Raw genomic sequence first — 16107 nt, 5'->3', positions numbered from 1 at the left:
TCATCTTATACACCTCCATCAGGTCACCTCTCATCCTCTGTCGCTCCAAGGAGAAAAGGCTGAGTTCACTCAACCAATTCTCATAAGGCATGCTCCCCAATCCAGGCAACATCCTTGTAAATCTCCTCTGCACCCTTTCTATAGTTTCCACATCCTTCCTGTAGTGAGGCGACCACTACTGAGCACAGTACTCCAAGTGGGATCTGACCAGGGTCTTATATAGCTGCAACATTACCTCTTGACTCTTAAACTCAATCCCACGATTGATGAAGGCCAGTGCACCGTATGCCTTCTTAACCACAGAGTCAACCTGCACAGCAACTTTGAGTGTCCTATGGACTCAGACCTCAAGATCTCTCTGATCCCCCACACTGCCAAGAGTCTTACCATTAATACTGTATTCTGCCATCATATTTGACCTACCAAATTGAACCACTTCACACTTATTTGGGTTGAACTTCATCTGCCACTTCTCAGCCCTGTTTTGCATCTTATCAATGGCCCTCTGTAACCTCTGACAGCCCTCCACACCATTCACAACACCCCCAACCTTTGTGTCATCAGCAAATTTACTAACCCATCCCTCCACTTCCTCATCCAGATCATTTATAAAAATCACGAAGAGTAAGGGTCCCAGAACAGATCCCTGAGGCACACCACTGGTGATCGACCTCCATGCAGAATATTACTCCGTCTACAACCACTCTTTGCCTTCTGTGGACAAGTCAATTCTGAATCCACAAAGCAATGTCCCCTTGGATCCCATGCCTCCTTACTTTCTCAATAAGCCTTGCATGGGGTACCTTATCAAATGTTTGCTGAAATCCATATACACCACACCCTATGCTGTACCTTAATCAATGTGTTTACTTACATCCTCAAAAAATTCATTCAGGCTCGTAAGACACAGCCTGCCTTTGACAAAGCCATGCTGACTATTCCTAATCATATTAAATGTTCATAAATCCTGCCTCTCAGTATCTTCTGCAAAAACTTACCAACCACTGAGGTAATGTGTTGTCCTCAATACTTTATCAACAAAGATGGCTTCATTAACATGTCCGGGCAGTCCTTACACCCTGCACCCCCCACACCCTAGCAGTGACTCTATTCCTGTCCATCTACTCTGCAGCTTATCACTGATTTGATCCTAACCTTCTTCCTGAAATATTAGCTCTGGTTTGCTTTCTATAGATTCTACTTATCTGCATTACGCATTTAGGTAATCTATCTGTGTGCACTTCATTTTACATCCCATGGCCTATTCTGTCACCTATCTTGTGGAAATATGCATTGGCTCAGCTTACTGTTTTCTCTCTGGTGAATTAATAACATATTATACAATTATCCTATCGGCAAGCCTTCTGAAAATGAAGAAAAGAGACAGTTTATTCAAGATATTGTTTTTTATTTCACTTATAATTTTATAATGCAATACAAAATGCTTCCTTTTTTACTTACCTGTCTCCATCAGTATTAAGTTAAATTGAGTTCTAGGTCAGGAAACTAGAAAAATGGTGTTTGGAGAATAAGAACAAGAAGATTGCATTTACTCTCCAAACATAGATGCTGCCTGGCCTGCTGAGTTCCTCCTGCATTTTGTGTGTGTTGCTTGGATTTCCAGCATCTGCAACTTTTCTTGTGTTAATGTATTGTATTTTTTCCATCAACTTGGTCACAAAAGATCGGTGCCAGAAACATTGCCACAAGAAGATCAATGTCAAAGCGTTCCACAAAAGTATCAAAACTCAGACAGTATCATCCAGACAGCCTGTGAACTCCCAGAATACAGGAACTACTGAGTGTTCATAGTTACAAGCTAACTGAAGTCTACCTGCACTAAATCTAATTGACACCTGCAAAGCACTTTATTAGATCTCCTAGAAATAGCTGAAAAGGCTTTATATGTTATTGTAATATACGGTGACTGTTGATACATGGACAAAATTACATAATATGTTACATAAAAACTAGAAACAGAAAGAGAGGTGATCTCGTTTAAAAATTGTCTCTCCACCATTCATTATCATTATGGCTAATGTTTTACCTCAGAGCAACTACTCTGCATTAACCCCTAATACCATAATTCTCTTCAATACCCAGGTCTTTGTTTAGAATTAACTTAGTAAATGAGCCTCCAAAGCCTTCCATAGTTGAGAATTTCAAAGATTTACCACCCTCTGAGTGAAGACATTTCTTGTTATTGCAACCCTAAATGACTTCCCTCATTCTGGGACTGTGACACCAGGTTTTAAGCTCCTCAGCTAGAGGAGACATCCTCCCAACATTCAGACTGCTGAATTCTGCAGGAATTTAATAAATTTAAATAAGATTGCTTGTCATTCTCCTGATCTCTAGAGAATATAGGACTTGTCTACTCAAAATCTACAAAGTTGTCATTCCAAAATTAATCTGTGACTCCTCTCTGTACCCCTACTAAATCGAGTATGTTATTCCTGTTAGGTAAGGAAGCAAACCAGTACACACAATATCCTGGGTGTTATCTTCCTGTATAGTTACTGTAATACATTTTACTTCTTTACTCAATCCTACTGCAGTGATGGTTATTTGTCTTCATAATTGCTTGCTGGACTGGAAATAATAACTTTAAGTAACTTGTGTACAAAGGCATCTATGTTACGTTTGAACAGTAACAGTACTATATTGGAAAAATAGAGGGCTATGTGGTAGGCAGTTTCCAGAGTAGGTTACATGGTCAGCACAACCTTATGGGCCAAAGGGCCTGTAATGTGCTGTAGATTTCTATGTTCTGTATCTCTCACCCAGTAAAACTGCTTTTTCTGTTTTTCCCATCAAGGTGAATGCCCTCACTTCTTTTAACTTATATTCCATCTGTTTTGTCCTCACCCATTCACACTTTCTTTTGTAGTATGTGATTATAAGCAAAAGACTGACGGTCACTTTGAGTGCACTCATTATGCTAGTGATGTAGGATCTGTTGTGGAAAAATAATGTGCTGCTTTGTTTGAGTAGGGCTTTGTTTTTTGTATAGGGTGTTTTTTTTTATTTCTTGCATGTACCAGACCTGTTCCTTCCTGCATTGGAAAATATGGGAATTAAGAAAGACACCTGGAAATCTGAACTAAACATAGAAATGTTGGAATCTCTCTACAGTTCATGTGCTGCATGTGTCAATAAGTGAAGTTTAAAGGGATGTTTATCCCCTTCCCAAGAACTCAGAACCGACCCAGAAAACCCATTCTACCTCATTTGTACTTATGCACGCTGGATTTATAATGCCAGCAGATAAGTTAGCTTTCCAATGGTAGAAATGGAACTATCAAAACTGTCTTTATTTTGTCAGTACTGACATAGCATCTTTACTTCCAAAAATTTGATTTTAGGTGGAGACTGATCATCAAAGTTAAACCCTAAATAAGATCCTGTACTCAATCAAAGAATAAGTACAAAGAAAAACAATCAGAAAAACAAAAGCAGAAAATCCTGGAAAAATTCAGTGGCCACGCTGCAACTGCAACGAGAGAAACCGAGTTAACATTTCCAATCTACAAACGTTCTTTGACTAGAACCATTGAATCTATTTCTCTTCCCGCAGATGGACCTGACGTGCTAACAGTTTCCAGTGTTTTCTACTTTAGTTATAATCCTAAAATTGCTCTTTGCAACTTTTCTGAGTTTTACTAATGAACAATGACTTTTTATTTACAGTGTGATTATTTATAATTGCAATTGATTGAATTATGTATTAAACTGTTAAATATTATCAGCTTAATAGTTTATTTGTGTTTTGCAGCTTTACATGAAGGTGAAATGTGATGATACCTCCCTGCTGGATCACACAGAGCAGTTGCTGGAGGAGCTGGGACCCGGTGAAGACCTGGACTTGTCAGACAGCGAGAAACTTCCCATTGAGAACATCGAGGATGACTTTGTAGAGACCAGTGAGGATGAGGAAATGCAACAGGAATAATTCAATAAACATTTCTGACTATTTTTACCCAAATATGGCAAGTAAAGAAACCCTTTTCTAAAGAAGTTACATTTTATGAGTGAGAGGCAGAGTCCCTGTTACCACATGTTGCTGTGGATATATTCCTGGCACTGAACTTGGAGCAAGCTATCTGTACATTTGACTTAATTTGAGAATTTAAAAAAAAGTTTATTGCTTTAAGAACTGGAAGCTTCAAATAAAAATTCTGTGAATATTAAAACCCAAGACATTCCAACAGTATTTTGTATAAATTTCACTGCTGATACAGGCCGGGTATTGGCAACATTAACAATATGGTGTCTTCAGTGTTGCATCTTATGCTTGTGTCAACAATGGGATTTTGTCTGGCATTACAGAACCGATTTAAAATGAGATACAAGTATTCTGGGGTACTGTATTCACTTCTGTAAAATTATCTTAAAAATGACGATTTGAGGGGGGGGTTGGGCAGAATTGAAACAAAAAGTCAAATACTGCATCTGCAACAAAACACAAATTGCTGAAAATTGCTACAAGTATATGAAGAATTGACTTTTGATGGAGTTTGTGATTAAAAAAGAGCTCTACCTCATGACCATTTTATAGAACAGCTGTGTTCTTCCACAATGGTCATATCCAGTTTCCAGTTGTATGTTATTTTAACTCTTCTACCTCCCTTCCACACTGACCTGTCTGTCCTCAACTTCCTTCATTACTATAGAGAGACTGAATGTAAATGTGAAGAACAAGCATCTCCAATTCTGCTGAGGTTGCTTACATTCCAATTGTACTCATAATGAATTTTCCAAATCCAGGCAACCCACACTCCCAGTGTTCTCTTCTCGCAAACACTTGACTGTCTACCTAGTTTTCTTCTCCCATTGTTCATTTGTCTCATCATTTCTTCTCTTCACCTAGTGCTCTCTGCCCATAATCCATCTGTTACCAGCCCTGTGTCCCATCCTCCTATGTACGACTATATACCGGGAATCTTTTCTGTTCCCTCTCAATACTAATGCAGAGATTCAAGCCAGAACTTTAACTTACACATTTTGCCTCCACAGATGTTAATTGATCTGCTGAGTTCTTCCAGCATTTTGTTTCCCTTCTAGATTCTAGTCTCTTTTGTCTTCAGTCTCCAACTTGTCTGTGGTTGCGTCCTGCTGAGGAGTTTCAACCCGAAACATCAGCTCTCCTCTTTGCCACAGATGCTGCCTGGCCTGCTGAGTTCCTCCAGTATTTTGTGTGTTACTTGGATTTCCAGCATCTGCAGATTTTCTCTTGTTTGTGTTTAACTTGTCCTGTCTTGTTTTAATCTTGATGGATTTGCTTGGTATTTAAGCATTTGGCCGCATTGAAGTTTTTGGTTGAACTCAATTAATAATTTATCAAATAATAATAAAATAACATGAGTCTATAAACCAAAATTTACAGACTGCTTTATAATTTAAAACACGAGAAATTCTGCAGAAGCTGGAAATCTAGAAGAATGCCGGAGGAACTCAGCAGATCGGGCCTCATCTAAGGAGAGAAATTAACAGTCAACATTTTGGGCCAAGACCCTTCATCGGGACTGAAAAGGAAGCAGGGAAAAACTAGAGTAAAAAGGTGGGGGGAAGGGAGGTAGAGTACAAGTTGGCAGGTGAATTAGGCGTGGTCATATCAAAACAAACATCTAATTATTATCTTTTGAATAAAATTTTAAGTTATATTCAGGGGTCTTTCATAGTGGTTTTATTTCACTTACTGTTTTGTCTATAATAAAAATAAAATAAATAATGGTTTTGATTTAACCAACACACACAAAATGCTGGTGGAATGCAGCAGGCCAGGCAGCATCTATAGGAAGAAGTACAGTTGACGTTTCAGGCCGAGACCCTTCGTCAGGACTGTACTTCTTCCTATAGATGTGGCCTGGCCTGCTGCATTCCACCAGCATTTTGTCTGTGTTGCTTGAATTTCCAGCATCTGCAGATTTCCTCGTGTAATGGTTTTGATTTAATGGGTTTGCAGTTTTTAAGAAAGTGTAGTTTAAGAAACTCAGGGTTGGATTCATAAGTTGAACTCCTAGGTCATAAAATGTTAAAATAGATTAATTAAATATCCTAGACTTCACAACCTAGCCCTGGGTATCTCTAATGGTATTACTTTTCGATTGATATTAACAAATAAATCGTGCATGTTCAGTTTCCTCTTCATTGTATCAATCAACCATTCATGTGGTCAGCAGGAACTAATCAGACACAAATATTCACATTAAAATATAGTGGATTCCAATTAATTGGGACACATTATGTCCAGTAAATTTTAGCCCAATTAAGTGGCTGTCTCAATTAGCAGAGGTTTCATGGAAAAAAGTTAAAAAGATATAAAAAAAAAGACAAACCACTGTTTAACTAAATAATAAATTATGTATTTTAATGAAAAACAGAACAAATTAGAACACTATCAATACCTCTACATTATAGAACTGTGTGTTAATTCCTAACAGTTTGACTGTAAATTAACAAAATCAGTACAGACACCTAGTGTAGATAATGGACTGCCTTCATCCAATTGGAATTCATCCAAAGTATGGTGCCATATATGGGGTGTCCACGGAGGATTATCTCCTGGTGAAGGGGCAGCTCACTCAACTTTGGTTCCCACTGGACACTCAGCTCTGTCCTGTGGCTCTGAGTGGCTGTGCACAACAGTCGCCACACCCCATCACTTTGCTTTGACAGGCAGGCTAAACCAGCTGAGGGTAGCTGGCAAAACAGGGACATGCATGTGAAATCAGCTGCAGTGGACTGGGCAGATGAGATCAATAGTGAGGTCCAATGGCCAAGAAGGCAGCTCTGCAGCACTTCGTGGAGATCGAAGGCCATGATAAGGCACAGAAGTCCTGGTTACCACTGCAACCAAGGAAGCCCCAGCTTGTGACAACTACCGTACTACTGGTCCTGGACTTCCAAGGTCGAGAGAGTGGAACTATTCCAATGCAACAGCTTGTCCACTTCAAAAACTCTTCTGTCTACGCTGGATATGAAGGACAACCAACATGCTTCTGTGTTCTTTGGATTAAATTTAAATGAGCAAAATTAGCACAGATACCTGGTGAAGGTAATGGACTGCCTTCATAAATGCTTTGGATAATTGCATCCTCCAAATCTTCATTTTCATTGTAACATTCAAGATGAATGCCAAAAGCTTCAAATTATTCATCATTCCTAACTTGTTGCAGTAGTGAAATTGTTTCATTTTCACTCCCGGCTATTTTTGCAATCTCCAAGCCTGAATGCTTGAAACCACAATGAGCAAAACAATTCTAAATTGTCCTCATGAGTGAGTCTGCAGATGCTGGAAATAAAAAAAAACACGAAATGCTGGCAGAACTCAGCAGGCCAGACAGCATCTATGGAAGGAGGTAATAACACGTGTTGTGTGCTCAGAAGTGCTGTTGGGAAGTGTGGTTATTTGAGTTACTGTTGCCTACCTGTCAGCTTGAATGAGTCTAACCATTCTCCTCTGACCTCCCTCACTAACAAGGGATTTTCTCCCACAGAACTGAGCCGGCAGCATGTATGTTTATTTATTGAGATACAGTGCGGAGTAAGCCCTTCCTGCCCTTCAAGCCATGCTGCCCAGTAATCACCCAACTTAATCTCAGCCTAGTTACAGGACAATTTACAATGACCAATTAACCTACCAACTGGTACGTCTTTGGACTGTGAGAGGAAACCAGAACACCCAGAGAAAACCCTCGCGGTCACAGTGAGAATGTACAAGCTACTTACAGGAAGCAGCGGGAATTGAACCCAGGGAACTGTGAATGGAGATATAAACACTAGAGACTGTTATGTGTGAAAATCCCGGGAGATCAGTAGTTTCTGAGATACTCAAACCACCCTATCTGGCACCAACAATTATTCCACAGTCAAAACCACATTTCTTCCCCATTCTGATGTCTGCATACTTTTATGCATTGAGGTGCTGCCACATGATTGTCTGATTAGATATTTACGCTAATGAGCAGGTGTAACAAAGTGGCTACTGTGTGTTAGTGGCTGGTTGACGAATCACGACTGTGTTTAAAAAGAATAAGCAGCGGATTATAAGTGGAGGGTTGATATTGATGGGATTGCTCTGAGCACTGGCTTGGATACAATGAGTTGAAAGGGCACCTTCCACTCAAAAAGAGAATATAGGGAACAACCTCATGGTGGATGGAGCTCAGCATGCAAATGTATAACTCAAAGCCGCAGTGTTTTCAGTCATAGGCAGATACAATAGGTGAATGATTCACCACCCAAAACTTTCCTTCCCTTCAATTGATCGCAGTGGGTACCACCTGAAGATGCTGTGCAGCAGTTTACTAAGGCTTCTTTAATAATATCGTCCAAATAGTTGATCAGAAAGTGCCTGGTGTTACCACCACTAAAAGAAGAGGCCAATGTGGTTATCCTTAAAGTTGTTCCTCCCCCACCTGCTACAACTGTGCATATCAAATTCATCACAGAAAATCTCCAGCACCCAGGGCATGCCCTTTTCTCACTGTTACAATCAGGTAGGAGATACAGAAGCCTGAAGGCACACACTCAGTGATTCAGGAACAGCTTCTTCCCCTCTGCCATCCGATTCCTAAATGGACTTTGAAGCTTTGGACACTACCTCACCTTTTTAATATGCAGTATTTCTGTATTTGCACATTTTTAAATAATCTATTCAATATATGTAATTGATTTACTTGTTTATTATTATGTTTTATTTTATTTATTATTATTTTTTTCTCTCTCTCTGCTAGATTATGTATTGCATTGAACTGCTGCTGCTAAGTTAACAAATTTCACGTCACATGCTGGTGATAGTAAACCTGATTCTGATTCTGATCCATCCAATTCAATTAATGTATTATTAAAAACTGGCTGAGTTCAGTGAATATTATTGCAAGGCTGCAGACCCTGACAACACGACTGAAGATACCCATTTGGGAAATAGACACCTCCTCAGCCAAGTTATAGCAGCACAGGTAGCACTTTGGTATATGCCCTGCTAAGTATCCTGTATTCCAATTCATGAAGAGCAGATAAATCGGATCTAACAAATAACCGTCAAAAGTGTACCCGTCAATCTTCATCAAAATGGTGGTAGGTTCGATAACAGAGTTGTTCAGCTGTAACTTGTTCACAAATGAATTATTCATTTCATTACAAATCTCTTAAAAGACTTGATCAAAAAATGAACAAATGAGTTAAATTCCAAACATGCAATGAGAGATGCATAGTGAGATTTTACAGTAACACAGTCTTTGAACAAAAATGGAAAACAATAGAGTAATTAAAGTAGAAGAGAGTAAAGAGGAAGACTACAAGGAAGGTCATTGCACTTGTTAGATGCCAATCATTTTAGTCCCTAATTACCACTTAAAGAAGGTCTTCAAGGTAGTGTCCAGAAATCAAGCATCTTTGGCTGCTTTATTGGTGATCTTCCATGCATCAGCAATGGGAATATTTGCCAACAACTGAGCACAGTGTTCAGTTTTATTTATCCTCAGACAATGAAACAGTCAGTAATCAACATCCAGTAAAGTCTGAACATTGGCATCTCATTTCCACCTGGATATCTTACAATCTGGCAGTATGAGCATTGAATTTTCCAACTTTCACTCACCACTTCTCTTTTTCCCATTTCCATTTATTTTCTCCTCATTAATCCGCCCCCATCACCATGTCTCTCTCCCTCCCCACCCCACCTTCTCCATTTCTCCACACTGATGTAAGGCAGATGAACTTAGGACTTGGATAGATATGGAGAATGGCGTGCTGTAGCCACTACAAATACGTGACTAACGGAGGGACAGGACATATATACCTTACTATTTCAGGATACCGGCGCTTTAGGTGGGATGGAGTTGAAGGGAAGAGAAGAGAGGGAGTTGTACTTTTGATTCAGGGGAATATCACAGCCGTAGTCAGAGGTGATCATCCTGTGAGGCTTTATGGGTGGAGCTGAGAAATAAGAAAGGGATGATCACATTTCTGGGGTTGTACAATAGGCCCCTAAATAGTCAGTGGGAATTAGAGGAACAAATATGCTGAAAAATTGTGACAAGTTGCAAGAATAATTGTATTGTCGTAATGGGACATTTTAACTTTCCTGACAAAGAGTAGGACTGCCATTAGGTAGGTGTAATTTGTTAAATGTATTACAGGAAGTTTCCTTAGGCAATGTATAGAGGGCCGTACTGGGGAGAAAGCAAAGCTTGACCAACTCTTAGGTCCTAGAGATGGTAGGTGACTGAGGGGACAGCATGGAGCAATTTCTTTGGTGGCAGTGACCATAATTCTATTAGTTTTAAACTAGTTACGGGAAGAGACAGAACTAGTCCACAGGTTCAAGTTCTAAATGGGGTGAAGCAAATTTTGACAGTATGAGACAAGATCTTGCAAATGTAGATTGGATGAGTTTGTGAGCAAAGGGCCTGCAGGCAGGTGGGAGGTTGTTAAAGATGAGAGTGAGTGCTCAAGATCTGCATCTTCCTGTAAGTGTGGAGGGCAGGGCTGGTAGGAGGAAGCAAGCCTGGGTGATGAAGTATATTGAGGCACTGGCCAGAGAAAAGGAGATGGCTCAGGTACAAGCAGCTGGGATGAAATGAATCCTGTAGGGGAGGCAGGAGCATTCACAAGAAGGAAATCAGGAGGACTTAAGTGGGCATGAGGTAGCTTTGGTGAGAAGATTAGGGAGAATCCGAAGAGATTTTATAACTTTGTTACGGGAAAAAGAGTAGCTAGACAGCACAGTTTTGATTTCTACTGTGCATCTTTCTATAGCTAAGAACTTTATCAACTGTAGAGCACTGGCATAGGATGGGTTGTTCTATGTCTTGAAGACCTGCCATTATTCAGTGATTGCTTCTCAACTAATTTTTGTTTTGAATCTACCTGTGCAGGATTACTTCTCAAATAGCCCAAATTAGTCAGAAATATAAATATAATTATTGCATTTGTCTTTATCGATCCATTGGTCAATATTGTTGACACTGCAGTTTGGAAGGCTGAGGAATGGCAATGGGCTTAATGCATACGCCAATGTTATCATTTTTATTGCTCCTGTTCTAAAAGGTAATTTTCTAAATGGAGTTTTAGAACCAATTTAATTTTTAAGTATTAGCATATTTTGATTTCATCTATGAAGTCTTTATGTCTGAGTTTAAATTGACTTGGCTTGATCAATTTCTATTATGAGTTCTACCTAAGCACAGCATGAATTTATAAAAGGAATGACATTTTTAAAATTATGCTTAGAATGTCCCATATCCTTATAATACCTTGGATCAATGCCACCAATTTCCTTTCATGTGGAAAGAATTTTTGCAGTGTTGGTATTTGAGAAGATCAATCAGACAAAGCTAACCTTTGTCAAGAATCTGTAATTTACCATTTAATTCCAGGAATATACAAATGAAAGACAAAAATAAAATGACATTTCTTCAAGATTAAAAAGTACCAACTTAACTATGGTTAAATATTCTTGTTCTTGTAGCTTGCATTACATTCTATTTTGCTTCTTTGTTATAGAACTATAAATCACTTCAAAGCCATAAAAGAGTTTTAACAATATTGTAACATCAGCAGCGGATGAAGTGCAGCCAAACACCTATCTACAACTTGAGTTTAGCACATTCCCTCAGGAATGGGATTAATCATGAACCTCCATCTCCATAATAGCTCAAAATTACATTTTTCAAAGCAGATGAATGTTGTCTGATTTACTACACACAGATAAATTACAAAGAACTGAAGACTATATTCGCATAAACAGTGCCAATTCTAATGATTATAACCTGAAATAGAGGATTTGAAACTCCTTTCATTGGTCTTGCTCAGTCTTTACTATCCATCTGTCATTCAGCTCAGTTCAATTTTATCTGTAAGTTGGCATGAGTAAGATGGTAAAGGAGCATTTGATGTGTGGGAGGGTGAGATGAATTCTTAAAAGTCATGGGTCCATAACTTGTAATCATGCCTTAAAGCATATCATTTCTAGGATTTATGAGGATTCTAACAGGTTCTGTGATAAATCTACTCTGAATGACAGAGGTTAAGTTTGTTAGAACATGCAGCTATTAGTATTTTGCTTGCATTGCAATGTGCTTACATTGGCAGGCTTTTTATTATTACTTTCAAAGACAGAAATTCAAATTACACAAGTATGCATTAGCAAATTATAATAATTGTATTACTTTTCAAAGTTATATATCATGTTGCATCTTTTGCATTAGGCTGTGTTTGCTACTCAGTGATAAATCTAGCTGACAAAATCCTATTTTACACAGATTAACAGCTTAACTCGAACAAAGTTTGTAATTTTCATGATTGATTTTGGATATTTTAGCTTTAAAATACTTTACGAGATGCTTTATGTACATCTATAAATTTAATGAGTTTAGGATGAGGTGCACTATTCTTTATACCACATCTTGGTTGTGTTGTTCATCCTGTACTGTTTAAACAAGCTTTAAGAAATTTACTTTGTAAATTTCCCAGCTGGAATAGCTTAAAATTAAGGAAAGGGAAAGCAATGCTGCATTTAGTACCAGTTTATACACCATATTCTATTATTTCCAATTGCTTTCTTACAATCTCCTCAATGACTTTCTCTTGTAATATATAAATCTGCTAATCTTGGATTGATGTTCATTCTATTTTAGCTTCCTGCCTTTTTTATATATATCAAACTATCAAACTGCTGCCATAGTAACACATCGTTCTCAATCAAAATAGGTACAAATACCTCATTAGAAGTGTTTAATTTTCAACAAACTTACCTACCAATTTGGACATCAGGTTATCAGTATGAGAATCAGTGTCCTTTTCGGAATAGAAACCTTTCTCTGATTGCTCAGAGGGTCAGAGGCATTCAAGTCTGGAGATGAAGAATGCTACAAGACGTGCAGGTGTCATCTCTGGAAAGCCATCTCAAGAGCAAAGTGGAGATCTTGGACTAGACTGGAATCAACGAGGGATGCTCGACAGCTGTGGCAGGGTTTAAATGCCATAATCTCCTACAAAATTAAATCTTGTGGTATAGGAAATGACAGAGCCTCACTTCCAGATGAGTTCAATGCCTTCTTTGCTTGCTTTGGCTTCCAGAACAGGGAGAAAACATTGCTCACCCCCATGTCTCCCGATAATCCTTTGGTCTCAGTATTTGAAGGTGACGTGTGGGCTACCTTCAAGAGAGTGAATCCAAGGAATGCACCTGGTCTGGACGGAGTACCTGGCCGAGTACTGAAGACTTGTGCTGACCAACTGGCTGGTGTGTTCACGGGTATCTTCAACTTCTTGCTCCAGCGGTGTGTGGTACCCACCTGTTTCAAGCAGGCTTCAATCACACTGGTGCCCAAAAAGAGTGTGGTAACCTGCCTCATTGACTATCGCCCAGTGGCACTTACATCTACAGTGAAGAAGTGTTTTGAGAGGCTGGTGCTGAAGCGCATCAGCTCCTGTCTGAGTGGCAACTTGGATCTGTTCCAATTTGCCTACTGAAGCAGGAGGTCTACAGTGTATCCCATCTCGATTGGCTCTTCTCACAATCCTGGAATATCTGGTCAGCAAAGCTGCATGCATCAGGATGCTCTTTATCGATTACAGCTCAGTAGTTAATACCATCACCCCCTCAAAACTAATCAGTAAACTCCAAGACCTGGGTCTGAATACCCCCTTGTGAAAGTTGATCCTGGATTTCCTCACTTGCAGACCCCAGTCAGTTCGAATTGGCAAAAGCATTTCCTCCACAATCTCCATCAGCACAGGAGTACTGCAGGGATGTGTACTTAGCCCCCTGCTCTACTTGCTTTACACCGATGACTGTGTGGCTAAGTACAGCTCCAACACCATATACAAGTTTGCTGTAATGGGCTGTATCAAAGGGGGTGAAGAATCCGCATACAGGAGGGAGATTGAAAACTTGGCTGAGTGGTGTAATAACAACAACCTCTCATGCATTGCCAGTAAGACCAAGGAAGTGTTTGTAGACTTCAGGAGAGGGAAACCAGAAGTCCATGAGCCAGTGATCATCAGAGGTGGAGAGGGTCAGTAACTTTAAATTCCTGGGTGTCACTCTCTCAGAGGACCTGCCCTGGACTCATCATATAAATATAATTGCAAAAAAAGCATGACAGCACCTCTACTTCCTCAGAAGCATGCAGATATTCAGCATGTAATCAAAAACCTTGGCCAAACCTCTATAGGCGTGCGGTTCACTGGCGGCATTTCAGCCTGATATGAGAACCCCAATGCCTTTGAGCAGAAAATCCTTAAAAAGGTAGTGGATTTGGCCCAGTACATTATGGATAAAGCCCTTTCAGCCATTGAGCTCATCTGCATGAAATGTTGCTATAGGAAGGCAGCATCCATCATCAAAGATCCTCACCACCCAGGCCATTCTCTTTCCTTGCTGTTATCAGGTAGAAGGTACAGATACCTCAAGACTCGCACCACCAGGTTCAAGAACAGTTACTACCCCTCAACTATAGGTTCTTGAACAAAAGAGGATAACTACACTCATTCTATTTCTGATGTTTCCACAACCAATGATCTCACTTTTAAGGTATCTTGTTATTTCATGCTCTTGTTATTTGTTGATATTTAGTTATATTTGCATTAGCACAGTTTGTTCATTGATCCTGTTTTCAGTTACTATTCTACAGATTCGAGGAGTATGCTCACAGGAAAAAGAATCTCGGGGTTGTATTTTGAGACATTGTGCACACTAACAGTAAATTTTATTTTGAACTCTGATGCTGTTATATTTCTTTTCTAACATTATATTTAAATGACTGCACACAGATTGGTGCATATGTGTAAGGGTAAAGTGAACCTTATTCTAAAATGATTGTATTTTTCAATTTGAGCTTGTGACTGTGTGTGTTATAAACACATAGAATAATAACCTGCTCCTTTAAATGAAAAATAGTGTCTAATACCATTAACTAAATATACAGACATTCATTTCTGAGTTTTCAGGGCAATGATGCAAACCACAGTGGCATCCCTTTCCAGGGCCAGGAAGTGCACCAGACAGCCCAAAACAGGGATCCACAGGCAAAATAGTGGAGGAGCCCTTCAGCTGAATTCCAGATACATGGCAAACATGCTGAAAGCTCATGAAATTGATGTCCTTGCACTCCAGAAAATGCATGCCTCCAATAGCAAATGTGTCTGTCATTGTCACACCTTTGGTTACAACCTCATGGTTGGCCAGTTTTGTTCAAAGTACAACATTGTTGTGCAAGCAAAAAACTCCATCACAGATTCAGAGTTTCCCAAATTAAGAGAACCGATCGAAGAGAATGTGAAAGATTGAATTTTCCGAATTGCCTTGTACACAAGTCGCTGATAGATGACAAGCAAGAGAAATTATATCTAATTGCAAGGAGCAAGAGGTCACATTGCACATATGTAGGGCTTTGGTGGGATCACATCTAGAGAATTCTGTACAGTTTTGGTACCCTTGCCTGAAGAAAAGATATAATAGCTTTAGAGGTTGTGCAATGAAGAGCCATAAGACACTATCATTGATAGTAAGTTTGCTGTATAGGGAGAGAATGACTAGACTGAGACTCTAATTATTCACAGTTAATAACTGTGAGGGACAATCCCATAGACATTTTGCTAAGTGCTTACAGAGTTCAGCAGGCTAGTTGTTAGGAGGATGTTTATCCTGCTGAGGAATTTAGAACTCTCAGAAGAAGGGATAGGCCACTTGGCACTGACATGAAGAGAAACTTTTTCACACAGAGAATGGTAAATCTTGGAAGTCCTCCACCCTTGGAAGTTTGGGTCTGTGAGGCTTGGTTATTGATTTCATTTAAAACAGGGATTGATAGATTTCCTGGTTATTAATGAAAATGGTGCCAGAATATTTGCTGGAAAAGCATAGAGATTAGGAATAGTAAGCATGGTTCTGTGTTGGGGATGTTATGTTTTGCCAACTTGATCGAGTTTTTTGAGGAGATGATGTGCATGAGTGATGAAGGTTGGACAGTGGATTTTTCTATATATACTTCAGTAAGGCAATGAACAAGGTCCCTCATGGTAAGCTGATCCAGAATTTTGGATGCATGTGATCCATGGTGACTTGATAGATTGGATTTGAAATTGGCTTGCATA

At 39.3% G+C, this 16107-nt stretch overlaps 1 protein-coding gene across 2 annotated transcripts in view; it reads left to right on the top strand.

Moving 5' to 3' along the window:
* LOC140732219 (uncharacterized) overlaps positions 1-4193 on the top strand; it is a 483152-nt gene extending 478959 nt beyond the window's left edge. For both annotated transcript variants that reach the window (XM_073054524.1, XM_073054523.1), the window contains one exon: positions 3776-4193. In XM_073054524.1, coding sequence (XP_072910625.1) covers positions 3776-3952 — 177 coding nt within the window. In that variant the 3' untranslated portion in view covers positions 3953-4193. The remainder of the gene's footprint in view (positions 1-3775) is intronic.
* Positions 4194-16107: the final 11914 nt, after the last annotated feature.

This window comes from Hemitrygon akajei, chromosome 8 (assembly GCF_048418815.1).
Source record: "Hemitrygon akajei chromosome 8, sHemAka1.3, whole genome shotgun sequence".
In the NCBI taxonomy this organism is placed as follows: domain Eukaryota; kingdom Metazoa; phylum Chordata; class Chondrichthyes; order Myliobatiformes; family Dasyatidae; genus Hemitrygon; species Hemitrygon akajei.
This window is presented reverse-complemented; position numbering and strand designations above follow the sequence as displayed.